This window comes from Neophocaena asiaeorientalis, unplaced genomic scaffold (genome assembly GCF_003031525.2).
Source record: "Neophocaena asiaeorientalis asiaeorientalis breed wild unplaced genomic scaffold, Neophocaena_asiaeorientalis_V1.1 scaffold136, whole genome shotgun sequence".
NCBI lineage: Eukaryota > Metazoa > Chordata > Mammalia > Artiodactyla > Phocoenidae > Neophocaena > Neophocaena asiaeorientalis.
In genome coordinates this window covers 2917698-2937512 of record NW_020185333.1, presented here as the reverse complement: position 1 = coordinate 2937512, position 19815 = coordinate 2917698, and the positions used below count along the sequence as shown (strand labels likewise).

The following is a 19815-nucleotide window of genomic DNA, read 5'->3' as shown; positions in this document are numbered from 1 at the left end:
CTCTCAGATTGCATACATTTGGTATTGAAAGCCAGAAAGATTAATATGTATTTTATTCCCTGAAAAATTGCCTCAAGGATAGAGCTGTATTCATTCTTAAGTGTCAAAGGGCCATTGATTCAGGAATGGAAGAAAACTAATGTCATGAACCAAATCTCTAAAATAAGATAAAAAGTGGGTGAGACGCTCAAGAATCCATACCTTACTTTATGTTCCTATTCAAGGGCAGATATTTATAAGGATCCAGGCAAAACTGATTTATTGAAATAAGTTCCATTAAAATACCATGCCAGATCTTCAGTGTTCTAATGAAATTAAATGCATAAAAATGACTCCTTCACGAAAGCAAACAAAGCTAAACTCAGTTATTGACAGAGGAAGTACCTATATTTTCCTTATTTTCCAATCCAATTTGTCTAACCATATCACAGGACTTTTCTTCAGCTGTAACATGGTAACATTGTGTACAGAGAAACCATCAAACAACTAACAAAACTTATTTGTCAATTGCTAATTAGTAATCTTCACTAAAATGATAGAATGAAACATTGTGGTAGTTGGATTGAAAGCACTTACAGGGGATTTAAGAAAATTGTGGCAATGCTGGTCAGCAGTTGAAAGACAAAGGAATTTTTGGATGACTGTTTTTTTGTTTTGTTTTGTTTTGCGGTACCCGGGTCTCTCACTGTTGTGGCCTCTCCCGTTGCGGAGCACAGGCTCCAGACACGCAGGCTCAGCGACCATGGCTCACGGGCCCAGCCGCTCCGCGGCATGTGGGATCTTCCCGGACCGGGGCATGAACCCGTGTCCCCTGCATCAGCAGGCAGACTCTCAACCACTGTGCCACCAGGGAAGCCCTGGATGACTGTTTTGCAAGTGAAAATTTTCAGAATATTATCATCTGACTTCTGATCCCTTTATAAAACTCCAATAGCCAAAACTTTCTTTTATTATCAGAGCCATGCAATACCTAGCATAGTTGTAAACCTATAGTACATGCTCAATACATCATAGTTATTGATTTATTTTGTTTTGATTTGGAGTGTTTCACACATAATCTCAGAATAAACTTTTCATTAATAGAGGCTGTACTTAACAATATCACCAAGTAGGTAAAAACAGCAGAAAGGAGAAGAATGATATTATTTTTTTCCCTGGGACAAAGTTAAAGAAAGTAATAGCAATGTTATTTTTAAGTAGGATCCAAAATAATGAAACTGGATTTTATAGGACCTCGGAAAATCTTAATGTAACAGCAAAAGAAGAGAGGGTAAAAGGTGTCATAACCCAGATCAGATAGTAAGACTGAAACCTGGATATGATTTCCCTGAGATAGTGAATGTTTTCCATTTCACAAAACATATTTTGATTTGCTAAAAGACTGTTTCCTTCAGATAAAGGAAGAATGTTTTAATGATACACCTCTGAATAGGTCCCTGAGGATTCAGTAAACTGGCTGTGGCATAGTACAATTCAGCGGGCCAAGTGTTCTCCTTAATCCACAAAGGGAGCTTTAGCTACTGAACCCATGGCATAGAAGAACAAATTAGGCTGACAGTTCTTAAAACCCAGGTTTATTTTGCCTGGTTTTGCTGTGACTTAGGTACACGGTGAATTGTACTTTTTACTTATGGTGATTTCTAAGGAGATTTGCTATTCAACAAAATACCTCACAACTTTGCATAAGTTTGTGATCTCAGTTAGGAGATGGAGGATGGCTAGCATGATCTGTCAGATTCATCAGAGGGAGTTTTCAAACCACGCATACATGCTACCATTCTAAGCACTTGCTGGTGCTAATGTGAGTGTACCGTGTTCCTCATCAGTGCAGACATGGGGAAAAGGTTGAGAAACACCAGTTTAACTTACTTGGCTACTTCACGCCAAGATGCCTTTAGAACCTGAATGATGTAGGGATATCGACTTTATTTTTGCAAAGGTGTGAGTAGAGGCAAATTCCAAGACTGGTTTAGTTAACAGAGTGGAATGGTCAAAGACAAAGACAGGAGCATTTTCATGTGCTAGACTATTGGGGAGAATTTGTAGGGACTCACCCTTCACAGTGCCTGGAAAACTGCAAAATGAAATACCACAAGCCAACCAACTATTTCTCATTTGTTTTCTGCTTGATTATCCTGAGTGGCTGATCCAATTGCTCTAACTGCTGATGTTCAGCATAGTACTGCTTGCCATCTGTCAACATATGGGTACAAAATGTGGTGTTTTTGTTTGTTTGTTTTTGTGGTACGCCGGCCTCTCACTGTTGTGGCCTCTCCCGTTGCGGAGCACAGGCTCCGGACGCACAGGCTCAGCGGCCATGGCTCACGTGCCCAGCCGCTCCGCGGCACATGGGATCTTCCCGGACTAGGGCACGAACCCGTGTTCCCTGCATTGGCAGGCGGACTCTCAACCACTGCGCCACCAGGGAAGCCCCCAAAATGTGGTGTTTTGAAGAGGCATAGATCTATTTGAAGCTAATGAGATGCTTTGGTGACCTCACTTTAATGATGTTACTTTATTTTTTGTTTTATATGATAACCATTTAGGAAATTATTTGCTCTTAAAGGAGATGAAGAAAGAAGAGCAAGTACTATGACAAGAAAAGCAAAATTGAAAATCTTATACTGGTCAGCAAGTCTTGGCAAGAAATACGTTCGAATTTTTTAATGTTATTTACATCTGACCCCCTTGAACGAACTAAAGTACTTGACTCAATAATAATTTTTAGATTATATTAAAAAGAACTATTTGTGCAAGAACAGTATACTTTTAAAAGCACATTTAAAGAACTATTTATGAAAGAACAATATCCTTTAAAAAGCTACCCCTATAGCAGACAGTTTTGAAGAAAATGCAAGAAGAAATCTAGATAGAATTTGATTCCTCATTCACAAATCCTAAACTTCAACAAGAATTATTTAATCTAAACCTGGTTCTACCTCCGGGGAGAAACACTTCTTTCTAACTCATCTGAATCTTCAGTTTAGAGTCAGACTGGCAGGATAAAAAAAGCCCTCAAGTAGAAGTTGGTACATTCACCTACATTCTAGGTCAGCTGTCTGGAGATGAAGAAATCTGTGGTTATCAGAAATCAGGAACAGGTTGCAAATAAGAATTTAAGTAGTTCAGGCAATATGGGGAGGTGTGAGCAAGTGTCAGCAATCCAGAAAATGTGACAAGACAGGAACACAAATCAATATCAAAAGAAAGTATATTGGGGCTTCCCTGGTGGCGCAGTGGTTGAGAGTCCGCCTGCCAATGCAGGGAACACGGGTTCGTGCCCCGGTCCGGGAAGGTCCCACATGTCACGGAGCGGCTGTGCCTGTGAGCCATGGCCGCTGAGCCTGTGCGTCCGGAGCCTGTGCTCCGCAACGAGAGAGGCCACAACAGTGAGGGGCCCGCGTACCACAAAAAAAAAAAAAAAAAAAAAAAGAAAGTATATTGAATCAAACGTTATTGCTGGGTGCAAAGAGTTTGGGGTAGGTGGGTATTAGTTACAGAGATACTCATAGTTATGGAAAGGAAAGGAATATTTACTGCGATTCTGCTTTTGCCAGGCACAGGAATAAATGCTTTTCTTTAATTACCTCATTTAATCCTCCTAACTCTACTGGGTAGGAATCATTTTATAAGGAGGAAAGAAGCTCATAGACTTTAAACAACTTGCCTAAGAACACACAGTTAGTGAGGGTTTAAATTTGATTTTAATTCTTCTTGTCTTCAAAACCTATACTACCATAGGGATGTCAACAGTGTACAAGGGCTAGTCTTATGAAATTCTGGAAATGCATTCGAGTCTAGATAAGAGAATTAATAAACCTCGCCTTGTGGTACTCAGAAGACATTGAGAGATGTGGTGTAGAATATGTTTGTGACAGGAAACAGTAGCTTTCTGGTTCTCTGGGAGAGTGAAGGAGATTTTAGACATCTGTTCATGGAGAAACCAGGCTTGGAAGATAGCTACAGTCCATCCTACACAACAGAGGGAATCTCCCACTGAGAATGAGCTCCTGCAGTCAAATGAGGAAATTATGGGAAAGGTGGTCTGGGGCTGGGTAAGGATAGGAGTCAGGGTTAGAGAGGTTTTAATGGTTCTAGTCAGGGTCTAAGGCCCTGGGTCTAGCAAGCTGTCATTACCGAGAATATTCAAATTAATCAACATTTACAGAGGGCACTGTGCTGGATACAGAGCGCAGTACTGGGAACATAGATACCTCGAGGAGATTAAACAACTGGTGGAGGCAGACAAGGAAAAAAAAATTCCTGCTTATATTCCATTTTAGCCATTCTGGCCTCTTTACTGATTCTCAGACAGTAAAAGTCAGACAGATTCCAGTCTCAGGACCTTTGTTCTAGAGTTCCTTCTTCTTTCAGAAATCTGCAGAGCTAATTCCTTGCCATCTTCAACTCTTTGCTCAAATTTCACTTTCCTAATGAGGCCTAAGTTGGTCACCTTATTTATAATCGCAACTCCCAACTGCACCGCTCAGCTCTCCAACCTCCCATACTCTTCTTTACCTTTTTTTTTTTTCCCCATAGCGTGCACCACCTCCTAATATTCTAAAAACATTATTTAAGTTTACTCCCCCTTAATAAATATTAGTTTCACAATGGCAGTGATTGTGTTTTATTTAGCTATCTCTTCAGATACATCTCAAGCACCAAGAAGAATGCCTGACACAGCAAGAATTCCGCACTACTTGTTGAATTAAATTAGACTGAATATGTGACATGGTTAGCATAGGAACAACGTGTATGGGTAGCAGAGAAGAGTGTGGATAACTTTTGGTGGAGGAAGGGAATCAGAGAAGGTTTATTGGGAAAAGTGTGTTTCAGCTTGGATTTAAAGATGAAGGGGAGCTGTCCATACAGAAGGTGGGCTGGAGTGGAAGGAAAAGCATTTCAAGCAGAGGGAGCATCATATACAAAGACGTGGGGAGTGGCAACAGAAAGGGAAAGGGAAGGGCCAGCCAGGAAGAGGAATCTGGTCAGACCAGAGGAGTCTACTGACCACTGAATGTCTGAGAAGGAAGACTAGAAGTTAGTTATTGCAAGGAAAGGTATACATGCAGGTTCCTCTCTCTTTTCACCTCTGATTCATTCTCTGCTCTTAGCCTGGGAGGCTGACCCCCAACCTCCATCACCAGTTTCCAGTGGGAGTTAATGGGCAAAACCCTGGCAGGTGGAGACAAAGATCAGAGAATGTTTCCTCTCTGCTGGACTGTAGTCCTGGCAGTGGCTGCAAATTTTTGTGACTACAGATCCTATCAAGAGGGCCCAACTGATGGTTCTAGTTTTTAATCAAGCTCTAGTCCCTTTTAAGCCTCAGGGTACGGAGGGCTTTCTGCTGTTGCTAGTCCTTGGGTGCCTTGGTGCCCCTTCTTGGTTCCCTTAACCCTTGCTGCTTCATCAGAAAGCCTCTTACAAAATCCCAGCTGAGAATGCAGACTGAGTCCTGCCTTTTAGGGCAGAGAAAGCAGAAGTCAGTGCCGGCCAGCAGCTGAGTGGCTGCAGTTAGCACGACCCCAGCCAGCAGGCAGATGGAGTCCAGAGTCCAGATGAGCTGGCAGCAGGCAAGAGACAACTAGAGACCCGATATCTAGGCAGTGTCTGAACAGTAGGCATCGAGGGTGCTGGATTTTTGGACACAAGTCGACATCTTCTGAAATGGAGCTGATTTATATGTGCCAGGTCCAGGTCTCAAACTCATCTCAGTATGTATGTTTGTTGGGGGCAGGGAAGAAGTAGGGAAGCAAGCCAGCTCTGAGCAGAAGCTTGAGGGCATCAGCACACCCTGCAGAGCAAACATAATTTCAGGCTCTCAAGACCAGAAGTTCTGAACTATGGACTGTGGATTGTGTGTGGGTGCATATACTTTTTCCTCAGGTTGTGTGTGTGTGTGTGTGTGTGTGTGTGTGTGTGTGTGGTGGTGGTGGTGATGGTGGTGGGGTATCTGTGACTCCTCTTCCCAAAAGTAGATAATAGCCAACGTTTATGAATGTTTGCTATATGTCTGAGTGCTCTGCTGACATCAACTCTATGAATCGGGCAACAACTCCCTTGGGGGGGTACTAACATTATGTCAGCTTTCCAGATGAGGAAACTGGGCACAGAAAGATGAAAGTCCAAGGTCTCACAGGTAGGAACGCTGTGAGAGGGGATTAGTCTGGGCAGCCTGGTTCCTGAGCCTGCTGTTCCCTCCACCACTCATTGCGCTGTCTTTGCCTGACGCTGGACTCGTAAGAGGAAGGATTGTATTCCTATTATGCACCTTCATTGGCTCAGAACCTCGCACGATGCCTGGCACGCAGGAGATAGTTATATGTTCATAGTTATATGTTGATTAAATGAATGAAATTTTGCTAGACAGCGAAAACTGGGGCAAGCCCGTGCAACAGACAGCTCCTCGAGGAGGGTGGAATGTCCATCCATGCCACAGCCCGACGCCCAATCAGGCCCTCGGCTCAGCTTCTGCTTCGTATATGTACAAATAGCACAAGGCAGAGCAAGCAGCGCCCTGAACAAACCAGAAAAACAGCCCTCTTCCGCTGTGTTCCGGAGCTCACAGCAGGCCAAGGCTGCGGCACCTGGCGGGACCTCGGGGCGCTTCCCGGGGTCAAAGCCCGCCTCCAGCCCCCCACGCCCCACCAGGCCACGCCCACCGCCCGAGGGCTCCCCGCCCCGCCCACCGGGGGCGTAGGGCAAGCCAAGCTCCAGGCCACTTTGCACCCTCGGGTGTATGCGTCCTGCTTCCTGGCGGGCTGTTTAATCCTCCTCTCCCCGTCCATGGAGGGGGCCGGGCCCCCATCGCCAGGAGATGAGCTGGAGCTCTCGGTGATCCAGGGGCAGCCAGACGAGCAGACGCCTCTCAGTGGAGCCGTCCAGGGCATCTTTCCTCTGGAGGAGGAGCCCTGCCCAGTTCAGGTAAGGTCGTCTTCGCTCTGGCGGCGTTATCCGACGGGCTCTGAGCCAGGCTGCCGGCCAGGACCCGGGCCTGGCACCGCACAGTTTCCGGTTTCCAGCCAGCTCTCTGGGCGCAGCAGACCCCAAGCGCCGGTGGTGCGCGCTGGAATATTCTGAATGGAGCAGACACAACAATGCCCTCCACCTTGAGCCTGCCCGAGGCCCCTCGGATCCCTCCGGCTCCAAGGAACTTGAGGAATCTTATCCCGGAGGTGTGCGGCTCCTCTCTTCTGAGAGAGAATCCCCAGAGGTAGAGGTGGTTTTAAAAAGTTCATTAACTTTTAATTTGGTTTTTCTTTTTCCAGTAGGGAGAATCAGCGATAACTGGTGTCTCCTTTTCTTGAGAATTCTTTGTCTTCCTTTCCTATACGACCTTGCTACTCGCCCTCACCCTCCACCCTCCCCCAGCCTTCACCCACCGCCCACCATCCCCCATCCCGGCTCGCCATCCCCTGGGTCTACACTTTTTGTCTTCTCTCAGTCTGGCCATTTGATTTCACAGGAAGAGATGTAGGAGAGAAGGGAGAAAAGAGCAAGTACAGAGGCCTGCGGGTGAACTTGCCCTGCTCAACTAAGGGAAATAATTTCCAAGTTCTTGTCTCAAAGAACTAGACTGCCTCATTTGCTTTGGCCTCATCTCAGTTTCTAAGTAAGTCCCTGGTGATGTTTAGGCTGAACTCTTCTGATTCAGCTCTAACAGGGGCAGGAAAATTATTCATTCTGATCAAATGCTTGTAACACAGGAGAGACTTTGAATTCTACCTTCTGATTAACCCTTCTAACTGGCTTGATGTTTACTTGTTATATGGAACTCCACATATATACACATATGGTTCCAACCTGATTTTTCTAGGGCCCTCTCCTCTACTGCCATCCCTTTGGCAGCTCAACTGTTGATTTCGGGGATAAGCAGGAAATTCAGAAGTTGAAAGCATTGCTTTTGCTTCCTCCTTGATTCCTAGTAATACTGTAAAGTCTGCTTTTATAGGTACCCTGGAGAGTAATTTGCTACCTTATATTTGAATGAAAGATCAATACCATAGAAAAATGAAAGTTGGAGGAAGATGATTTGATCTCTCTGCAAGTGGCTGCAACTGTGGACTTACTGTATGGATCCTCCAAGGCAATGTCTAGGAATGGGAATTGGGAGTACTTGCCTCATGTCAGATAGACCCAGGACACCCCACGGACTCCATGGTTTGGAACTGAATCCAGAGATCTGAATTCTGGTGACAACTTCCCCATTAAAAGGTGTGTCCCAAGGCAAGGCACTAAGGTCTATGTTTTCCCAGCTGTCAACTGGTGGTAATGTAATGTGACCAACCAGTCTTCTTTGTGAGGCCTGGGAATGCATGTTGAATACAGTGGAGGAGTAGACTGTGCAGGACACATACAGGGTGTCCGTATTTATTATCATTTAACCTACCTGGTAGAGATTGCTTTTTCATGTTTTAGTTACTTCCTTGTTAGCCAGGTGTATACAGATATCTGAGACTTCCTTGTGAACTAGCTTTCTTTGTAGGAAATACAAAGCTGTGTAGGAAATAGGAAAGCTGTGTGAGGGACAGAATGGCGTGAAGATGAAGGGTTACATCAGCACTTGGAGAACATTCTAGAAATGCTTGAAGAGGAATAATTTTTAAAAAGAGGAAAAAAAAATCCTCATCTAATGTGTTAATCATTCTCTCGTTCCATAGAATCAGCTGAAGTGTATTTTAAATTGAAAAGTCAACTAATGTAGCCACAAGCACAAGATCCAGACTCTTAAGACTTTTGTGTGTAGGTCTCTTTAAACTGTATTTTAAGATTTCCAATTTTGAAATGTAGCATTAAGTCCATGTGTTTTTATTAAACATATGTTTTGTACCTATCATGTGCCAAACACTTCTGCTACATAAATGCATTTAATGAGCACAAAAAACTTCAGAGGAAGGGGGTGGCATTCTGATTTGACAGAAGAAGAAACTGAGTGAAGAACTTGAGTCGCAGGCGGAGTTACCTAAATACTCAAGTTCACCCAGTGGTGGCTCTGAGATTGAACTCAGGCTGTTTTTCAAACCTATGCTGCTTTTGTTGATTTATTTTATATGTCTATATATATGTACATAATTTGAATATATAAATATATATAACATATTTATTTATGTATAATTGCCTGTTATATATTATTACTAATTTCTGTACGTTATGGAACGTAGGTGAAATATGAGGAATTGAGTAGCGTATCTGGCATGATGAGGGAGATGTAAGCAGACGGGTAGATGCGTGACGAGCAGGGAACAGTTTGAGAATCATCGGGAAGAAGACATCCCATATCATGGGTATCTTCCTACTTGGAAGGGCTAATCTGGGAGGGTATTCAAAGGCAGTAGAAAGAACTTTCTGTTTCTTAATTTGGGTTTGGGGCTTGAGGGAAAAGGATTGTAAGCCATTGAACTTCACTTTGCCTGCCATCACTGTAAACATGGCAATGTAGTTGGGTCAAAACTGGAAAAGGCATTAGGGATAATTGAGTAAGACTACTTTTCTTTTATGGCTCATTTCACGGACTCTGACCTCATTTTTCAGGTAGAAGTCCCAGAGGCATTTTAAGGGATGGCAGCATCATTTTAATAATAGCAATAATAATCCATGGGTAGTTTTGAGGCAGGCACTACATATATGAATGGGCTAGCTAAAAATTAGCCCATTGACATGTGTTGTTCAGAATTTTGGACAAGAATCAGCTGGCTCTTTTGTGCTTGAGTCAACAAGTGGATTAAATCCCACAATGAAGATTACATAATATAGATTTTACTGTGTGCTAAGAAAAATTTCCCCTGATCTATATAATAGCTTTTCCTAATTGAGCCAAAGAGAAGAAAAGCTTTTTGTATCCAAGAGATACGTAGCCCTGCCATTGTTTCAGGACCTTATGTCATGTATTTGGACCTTATTTGAAGAGGGATGTGAATATATCTGGGGGAATAGTCAGAGGAAAGTCACAGAAATTCTTGGGCCATATGCTGCCATCATAGAGTGTGAGATGCAGTTTGTAAAAATCTTCAGAAGCCACTCTGGAGAAGAACCTGCCTGTGGCCTCTCCTCATGACCTAGAATTTGGGCAAGAAATGCTAAAGAAGGCAGGGAAGGAGGCATTGTGTTTCCATGACCCAGTGTGCATGGGTAGCGTGTATCTGCTGGATCAGAGGCTCTCTCAAGGCAGGGTGGCCTCTCCTGGGGGCACTTCGAAACACTAGAATTCCTGTGTTGATTCTAGCGTGCAGACCGCTGAGAAGCGCTGTACTCTGTTGATGGGTTGGGTGTGTCTGGCAGACCATTTTACGATGACTTAAAATATGTGAAGATCAGTCATTCAAAGGATAGTGGTCTCTGGCTTCGGGCTGACGGCAGGAGAAGGGGCCAGCCTGTAGGATGGCAGTGATGGGCTGGACAGGAAGAGGCATTTCCTACAGAGGAGGGCTATATAATTCTGAGCTGAGTTCCCCCAGGAAGTCAGAACATTGGTCTCCTCACACCACCAGCGTATCCTAGTTTGTGGTCTCTAAGGGATAGCATAGGCGAAGGCACAAAGGGCCAAAGAGGTGCATTGACCCTCATTCATGGGCTCATTTGAGACTCCAGACCATTTCATTTTGTGCTAATATTTATGGTTCCTGCTGTGTCTTGTACAAGGACTGAAAATGGCATGTGTCTCAGGAGCTCTGTAAATAGGAAGATATGTTTCTGTCCCCTGAGAAGTTCAAGGCTTCTTGTACTGGGACTCCTCTTTCTTATGTGCCTTGTTGAGCCACTAGCTTTGGTGACCTTGGAGCAATGCTCAGTCTGTGGGTAGGGGTGAGCGGTGGTGCCATCCCTGGACTCCACACCCACTTACCTCAGGAGGGTTTCCCTCTGTCCAGATATTGACGGGGCCTTTACTGCACCCCTCATACCCCACCCGAAGGGCCAGTGCATGCAGGGGCTCCAAAGTGTGACCTCTACTCTAGAGCTTCTCAAAGTGCATTCTCAAAATTTTGGGCTCCCACTATAATTAAGCAACACACATTTATTAAGTGCCTGTTACTTGTATGAGGCAGAGGTATGGGATATAAGAGTGGGGAATTTTAAGAGCCACCCTTCCTTCTATGTGGTTTCACTTTCCCTAGGAAGATAGGCCAGTATCTGTTTATATTCGGACCTGAAACCAGACAAGACAGGCAGTGGCAGCGGCAGACGAGCTGTGTGTACTGGGAGATCTCTCCACGGGTGGGCTGGTAGGGAGGCCTCCACGAAAGGAGAGATTTGACCAGGTTCCTGAAGAGCAGGGAGGCTCCAGACCAGGGGTCCACCTCTCGTAAAGCAGCTGATTTACCTTGGGAAGTCTACATTGACAAACTGGGTCTGCTCGCACCTTCCCTGCAGTCTGATCCCCTGGGTCCGGGTAGGGCCTAGGTGTTGTTTAAATTCCCCTTCACGTGATTCTGATATGCAGGCTTGGACCCTCTCATCGAGAAAGATTAAACTGTAGTCCTTACGTGGACAGTTTCTTTTTCTGATAGCTGCCACTAAAATCACGACAGAAGAGAAAGTTAACGAGGCACGGATTCAGGAAGTGCCTGCTGCCGCTTGGTGAGGCAGGTGAATACTCCACGTAACCACTGGCTCCTGTGTGTTGAGAACCAGTGTCAAGTGCGCTCAGGGGCTCCGAAGTGTGACCTCCACTCTACCCTTGTTTAGCAAGTGCTTCGTGTGCGTGATCTCTAGTTTTTATAACAGCCCCGTGAGCTAGATTTATTACTTATGTGTTTTACGGGTGAGGACCTTGGGGCTGGTGAGTTTCAGTAAGGGGTTTGCTGATAGACACCCTGCCTATAAGTGGTATAGCTGGGATTGGGATCCTGATACAGAAACACATTTTTTCCGCATCATATTCCATTGTTTCCCATGGTCTCCACGTAGGAAGTAGGAGGAGAGGAATGGGACCTTTTAGGGGCAGGTGGCAGTACTGAGAGTGGAGGTGGCCGGGCGCACTTATAACCTGGAGCCCCACACAGTGCCTGGGGGACGCTGTAGACCAATGGGAGAGCGAGTGAGTGGGGCAGTGTCACGCAGCAGGGGTTAGTCCTGGCTAATCTCTCCCAACTGCATCTTTGAAATGGGTTAATACCTCCCTTGCAGGGCTGTTCAGATGAAGTGAAACGGTGTTGGTGTTCAGTAGACCAGAGCGGTTGAAATTATTTACTTTAACCCCACCCTCTGCCTCACTACACACATTGCAGCTTATTTTCTGGTATCTCTCCCGTCCTTGTCCTCCCTTTCATTCCCTTTCCAGGCCCTTATTACATAGAGTCTGGGCCCCAGCAGAAGGTTCTCTTGGTCTAAACTATACATCATTCTCTTAATCTTCTCCTCAGCTTTTGTGTGCCAAAAACCTTCAACGAGTTCCCAGTACACGCCAATTTAAGTCCAAACTGCTCTGGCAGCATTTAAGACCCTCTCAGATATGCTTCAACCTTTCACTCCCTCTAATCTTAACTCTCATTACTTGCCTCTGAAACCGACATTCCTATCAGATGCATCTCTTGGCCAATTTCACTGTGAGTCCACACGGAGGATATTCTTTCCCGGGTTTGCAATGCCTTTCTCTGTCCATCCTTCAAAATCCTGCCTGTCCTTCCCACCTCAGAGTCCCCAGAGCATTTTCTTGCTAACTTCTTTGTGAGGTTCCATTTCTGTCCTTCTGTAAACTTGACTCAGTAGGGTGGAGCCCCTCGGGGTCAGGATCCTGCTGCCTTCATTTCAGTGTCATTGGCCCATAGCGAGTATTAAAAAATGTTTGTTGAAACCAAATGCCTGCCTCTAAGTCTCCCTCTGCTTTCCAGGCTGACAAGGAAAGCCCTTGGAACACCTGTAATAAGAACTTGGTTGGAAAGTGCAAACTGTGGATGGTCCTCGCCTCTGTTTTCCTAGGTCTTGTTATAGTCATCATCATAAGCTTATGTCTGATTGGAGGTAAGAGATTTTAAACATGACTAAATTGATGCATTTTGAGAACTCAGGTGATGCTTATGACACTTAAACGCTGAAATCAAAGACGTACTCACTGCTACTTCATCGTTTATAATATGAATTTAAAGCTGGTTTGCGATATGTTGAATAGATGGGAGGTATACATGATTTTTGCTTTTCTTTTCTTTTTTGTGTGTTTTATAAACTCTGGAAAAAGTATGGGGGTCATTGTTTTACTTTAAACTCTACCCATTGGATGTTGAAGATTTCTTAAATTTTTAATTTCCATAAACACTATGTTTTATTGTATCTTACCCATGCATGTTTGAAAAGTTTTAAAAATAATTTGTTTAGTCAAGATAATTATTGTAAAAAGGTAATTATTGTATAACGATAACTTTATCTGATATACCTAGTATATTATTGTAATGGTAAAATGATGAATAATGTATTTGGAAGCATTTAAAAAACTTTATAGAACCATGTATCTGTAAGCTGTCATTATTTTAACTTATTTTAGAAATCACTGTTATATTTGTGTCGTATGTGGTACAAAACAAAAACTCACATGGTGCTACATATATATTTTACATGCATTATCTCATTTTATTTTTTATTATGAATATGAACATAGTACATGTTCAGTTACCCATAAAGCCCATCCACATTATTAATATTTTGTTATATTTTTCTCTAGTCTTTTTCTTACTTGCATTTTAAAAATAATTTGCGATCAGATTGTTTTTTATCACCCTGTGGCTCACCTTTAGGATTTTAATGTTACATTGAGATCATTTTGCCAATTCATTAAAAATTATTTGTGAACATTTTTTTTTTATAACTGCATGATGTACTCTTCCACATTTTTTTTTTTTTTTTGCGGTACGCGGGCCTCTCACTGCTGTGGCCTCTCCCGTTGCGGAGCACAGGCTCCGGACACGCAGGCTCAGTGGCCATGGCTCACGGGCCCAGCCGCTCCACGGCATGTGGGATCCTCCCTGACCGGGGCACGAACCTGTGTCCCCTGCAGGCGGACTCTCAACCACTGCGCCACCAGGGAAGCCCTCCCACATCTTTTTAAAACCTTTTAGGTAGTTGCTAATTTTTTTATGATTATCAGTATTAAGGTTTTTATGATGCATAAATATAGCACACACCCCCACCCCCAGTGGGCAATATTTCAATTTCAAAATAGGAAAAAAGAAAAGTGCCTTCATTTCTATGTGTGGGTGATTGTAGGGTACAGGGGTGTGAGTGGGGCTCTTCTGGAACCGGGATACTTGTGAGGGTGATCCGATCACCACAAGATAAGGGTTGAGCTGGACTCTCCATAGCAAACCAAGTTACAGGATGAGAGCAAGCATGGCAGCCCCTGAGTTTCTCCAGAGGGGGCCCTGGGAATTCTCCTAAGGAACTGCATTTGCCATTCACCTCCTGTTCCTCCTTGTCCCAACCCTTTCGTCTCCTGTCTCAAAGTTTTACAGTACCTGAAGAAACAGGAAAACTCTGATGGGGTGTGCCAACCTCTAGCATGTGAGCTTCCCAGGCAGGCAGCATGTTTGCTTAGTTACTTAAGGCAGTGTTGAGGTGGAATGGCTGTGTCTTTGAGGCCAGAGGCTGGTCCTGAGGCAGGGAGAAGTTGATAAGAGGTGCTGCCCCTGCTTCATCACACTGAGGACAATCGCTTTGGTATGAGTGTTGATACTCCCTCTTCCCATCATCTCCCACATGTGGATATTGAAACTGAAATTGAGTCACACAGCCTTGTCCTATCACAACCAGCCAGTGCTGTCCTAAAAGTTGGCTGAACCATCGGCTGGCATCTGGGGCCTATAACAGGATGATGCCACAGATTTGGTTGGTTTGATATTGAGGATTCTAAAGCTCAAGACCCAGGGATTTCCCTGGTGTCCATTAGTTAAGACTCCATGCTTCCACTGCAGGGGGCACGGGTTTGATCCCTGGTTGGGGAACTAAGATCCTGCAAGCTGATTGGCCAAAAAAAAAAAAAAAAAAAAAAAAAAAAAACAACTCAAGATCCAAGAGCTGTCTTCCATTTTCATTCTCAGAAAGTCATTTGACCTCTTCAGATCACGAAGAGCAACCTGCAGAAGAAGGGATTCCATTTTCCTCCAGTTTCTCAGGGGGACGTGAGAGTTCACAGGATTAGATTCAGGGAAGTTTTTTAACACTTGTGGTGCAAACTTTGTTTTCAGTTTGGTTATAAAATTGTGTTTAAAATATGTTAATGCCATAAGAGAGATTTTCAAACTTTTACTTTTTTTAAATCAGGGAAATACTTTTATTTTACTTGGCATCTCAACTTTCAAGAGTTTGGGCTTGTGGGGAGGGTCATAGTAGGCAGTGGTGGGTTTAATGGATAAAAAGGAGCAGGGACAGGACTCCCTCCATGACAGTCCCAGCCTCACCCAGAGCAGCTCCGCGGGCACTTCTGGGATGACAGTCTGCAAAAATCAGCCATTGTCCAATTGTCAAGCCCGTTGATATGAATCGAGTATTGGTAGAACTTCTGGGCGCTGTGTAGAAAATGCTGCTCTCTGGGAAAAGGGCAGGTGGGAGAGTCGAAGGCTGTGCATTCATTAATGAATGTGGGAGGGGCGATATGTGGGTAGGGGAGAAAGAAATCCAGACTATTAGGTATATTGTACAGCACGGGGAATATGACCAGTATTTTACAATGACTGTAAATGGAGTATAACCTTTAAAAATTGTGAATCGCTACATTGTACACCTGTAACTTATATAACATTGTACAGCAACCATACTTCAATTAGAAAAAAAAGAATGAGTGTACATTCTTTAAGAAGTGATGCTGTCTGGCTCATTAAGAAGTGAAGTTTCTCAGCACCTCCATTTGCCATTCCCCTCCTCCTTCCCTTTCTCCCAACTCCTTACTCTCCTGTCTCGGGGCTCTGTAGTCTCCAGACTGAGGCTCAGAGGTCGAGGTGATAATAAATGTGGAGCTGGAGTGGACCCAGAGGGTACACTAAATACATCCCAGTACAGAAAGATATCCCATTTGGGGAGGGGCCAGTAGGGTACCAGAATGAGGTGCCCAGTGGGGAGCTGTAGCTTGTCACTGACATTGATAGGAATGGCCATGATGTGGTGATAATACAAGCAGACCAACCTGTGGTCAGGTTTATTATTATTAATTCTCTACAGACTGTGCACCCCTTCTTGCCTGCACCTGGAGTGGGCTCTCTCCCGACTGTGCCCATGGTACACCACTGAAGTGATGGCAAATTCAGGATCACGGCTCGGCTTAAGGCATTGAGCCTGGGCTGTGTCCACAGTGTGGAGGAGAGGCTAGCACTCCACCAGGCTCACAAGAGACAATGAAACCTTCTTAAATTGGACAATTTAGGGTTGGCGGAGGGACGCGGGCAGAGCTCAGGGAATCCTTCCCGTTAAATCTAGAGGCCTGGTTTTGTCCCAGATCTTTAGGAAAAAAGTATTAATGGATTTTCTCTTTCTCCCTAAGGAATTATAAATTCCTTTGTGTGAAGGGTAAAGGAAAAAAAAAAAGTTTTCCTCTCTCTCAAAGTCATTTCCTATCTGGATAATTTGGAGAATCAGATAAACATCCTCAAGGATTCTGCTTTCTTTACTAATTTGTCCGAACAGTGACAGGAGAGACCCTAGGAATGCCTTAACTGGTGAAACCTTTCCTTGGTTTGGGCAAAATATTTTAAATGTTACAGAAACCAAACTGTGACAAGTAGGTGGATGGTTAGAAATATGAGTTAAAGGTGACCAGTTTTAACAGTCTAGGAGCCCTTATGTGATGTCCCCCAGCTCTCTTACCATACGGGCTTTTCTATGAGTAGGGGAGGCTCTGGTACTGAGATGCAGGCAGGGACTTCCTATGTGATGCTGTATTGGATGGGTTTGTTTTGCCTTGAGTTGGGAATAAGAATCACATCTTATGACATCACATGGTCCTGGCAGACAAGCAAGTTGCACCGGTTGCTCCCTGGTATAGGGTGACTCATGGGAAAATCCTAGTCAGACAGCAAGCCCAGTATCTTGAAATTTCTTTGCATTTTCACCTGCTTCTCTTTCCCTCACATCTCATATGTTCTCCTGTCTTCCCAAGACTGACCTCTTCACCTGTGCTCTCCATAGAATCCTCTCCAGCTTCTTCTGACCCGTGGACCTTCAGATAGCGCCCTTTCTTTCTAAGCATCCTCTAGGGCCTCTTCAAATGTGCTCACATCGTCTCTCCTTCAGAGCAGTCTTCCATCAGCATCTTGCTACTTCATTTATATATTTGTCTCTCCCTCTTTTTTCACTGGCAGACTTCTAGAAAGAGAGGTCTGTGATCTTATCTCCTGCTCACTCCTAAACCACTGTATCCATTGGTCCCAAATTGTTCTTCCAAAGGTCAACAGCAAGTGTCTGATCATAAAACCCAGTGGCCTTTCTCCCTTCCCCTGCCCTGTTTGCAGCCTTCAGCTCTGTCCACTGTGTTGTACTCTTCCAGGCCTTCAGAACTCTGGACTTCAGGACTTTATTTCTGCCTTTGGCTCCATGTTGTGACTGCAGGAGGCATGTCTTCAGCCTTCTCACTTTTCTCATTCTTCATTCTTTCCCTTGAGAAGCTCATTTAGTCCCAAGGCAGCAGCCATCCCCTCTCGGAGGTGCCCCCTGGAACACTTTTCCTGAGTTTTAGTCATGCACTTTCCTGTAGTTCTCTACCTGGAAATAACTGTCATCATCTTTATCATTATCCATGTGAAACTACTAGTCATGTGTATCCCCTTCTCCACTGAGCTCACCTTTTATAGTTTCATGGTGAGTCATGAGGCCAGGTTTATATCATCCAATTGTGTACCTTTAGGCAAATTCTTCAACGCTCTTGGCCTCAGTTTCCACATTTGTAAAATAGAAATGATTTCTGGATCTGTGTCTATAAATATACCTTGACCCTCCTACTTACTAGCTCAATTGACTGACCTAAGCAAATTATGCATTTTTTCTAAGCCTCAATGTCGTCATTTTAAAATAAAAACATTAATATTTAATTAATAGGGTTGATTTGAGGATTACATGAGGTAAATACAAGTGCATACATGTGCATAATGCTTAATACGGTAGCTGTTGTTCTTCCTGTTACCTAGGCTTGATACTTTGGGACATTTTTGATTTCTTCTTCTTTCCTATAGCTAGATAATGACCAGATCTTATCAATCATTCCTTGGTAGTGTCTTGATAGAAACTTTCAACATTGACTACCTGCCTACTGCAAGGCTCTGTGCTGTATACTTTATATATGGCTGTTCTTATCTTTACCGTCACCTACAGTGTAGGCATTTCTGTTGAGGAAACTGCTTCAGAGATTTAAGTGACTTGCTCAAGTAACATGGCTAATGACTAACTGAGCTGGAATTCAAACTAAGTCTGGCTGCCTTTACAGCCAGCTCTGTTTCCACCATCCTGGTCTTTCTTCTCCCTCCCTTCCTTCCTTCCTCTTCCCACTGCTGTCAGTCGAAATCTGTCTCTCCCATTCTTGTCCAGTGGCCTCTCTACCTCCAATCTCCCCCAGTTCCATTTCATCCCATCTGTCACCAGCAGATTTACCCTCATCTCCTTCCTGGGAGGCATTTAACAACCACCATTATCTCTTGAAGACATCTGGCATTTAAGGCCTACCTCTCCAGCCTCATTTCTTATATTCCTGCCTAAGAGCTGTTTTTGTGTGCTTCCAGTGTCCTCTGTGTATGTACTACAATTTTTTAAAGACGTTTTCTCTACATGAAAACACTGACTAGGTTAAATCCCATTAAAAACATGAAAATTCTGCTGACTGGGTAAGCCTATTTTTTTTTTGCTGTTGTTGTTATTTTAACAAGCATGACTATTTAGCCAGGTCGGGTACAGATTCATTCAGATAATACAAGTTAAGTGTATGTCATTAGAGCTATTATTGGAGACCTCTTTTTGAACTTGGCATTTCTTTCTTCCTTTTTTTTTAAAAATTATCATTTATTTATTTATTTATTTTGGTTGTGCTGGCTCCTTAGCTGTGGCACGCAGGCTCTTTAGTTGCGGCAGGCAAGCTCCTTAGTTGCAGCATGCATGTGGGACCTAGTTCCCTGACGAGGGGTCGAACCCGGGCCCCCTGCATTGGGAGTACAGAGCCTTAACCACTGGACTACCAGGGAAGTCCTGAGCTTGGCATTTCTTAATAAAAGGGATCCAAATTGGAAAAGAAGTAAAACTGTCACTGTTTGCAGATGACATGATACTGTACATAGAAAATCTTAAAGACACTACCAGAAAACTACTGGAGCTCATCAATGCATTTGGTAAAGTTGCAGGATACAAAATTAATACACAGAAATCTCCTGCTTTCCTATACACTAACAATGAAAGAGCAGAAAGAGAAATTAAGAAAACAATCTCATTTACCATCACATCAAAAATAATAAAATACCTAGGAATAACCTACCTAAGGAGGCAAAAGACCTGTACTATGAAAACTATAAGGCACTGATGAAAGAAACCAAATAAGACACAAACAGATGGAAAGATATACTGCGTTCTTGGATTGGAAGAATAAATATTTTCAAAATGGCCATGCTACCCAAAGCACTCTACAGATTCACTGCAATACCTATCAAATTACCAATGACATTTTTCACAGAACTAGAACAAAAAAATCTTAAAATTTGTATGGAAACACAAAAGACCCTGAATAGCTACAACAATCTTGGGAAAGAGAAACAGAGCTGGAGGAATCAGGCTCCCTGACTTCAGATTATACTTCAAAGCTACAGCCATCAAAACAGTATGGTACTGGCACAAAAACAGAGATGCAGATCAACGGAACAGGAT

The 19815-nt window shown here is 43.7% G+C and overlaps 1 protein-coding gene across 1 annotated transcript in view; it reads left to right on the top strand.

The window, feature by feature from the left end:
- Nucleotides 1-6755: 6755 nt before the first annotated feature.
- CUNH3orf52 (chromosome unknown C3orf52 homolog) overlaps nucleotides 6756-19815 on the top strand; it is a 30138-nt gene continuing 17078 nt past the window's right edge. Inside the window, exons 1-2 of the mRNA XM_024735361.1 lie at nucleotides 6756-6924; nucleotides 12828-12957. Coding sequence (XP_024591129.1) covers nucleotides 6787-6924; nucleotides 12828-12957 — 268 coding nt within the window. The 5' untranslated portion in view covers nucleotides 6756-6786. The remainder of the gene's footprint in view (nucleotides 6925-12827; nucleotides 12958-19815) is intronic.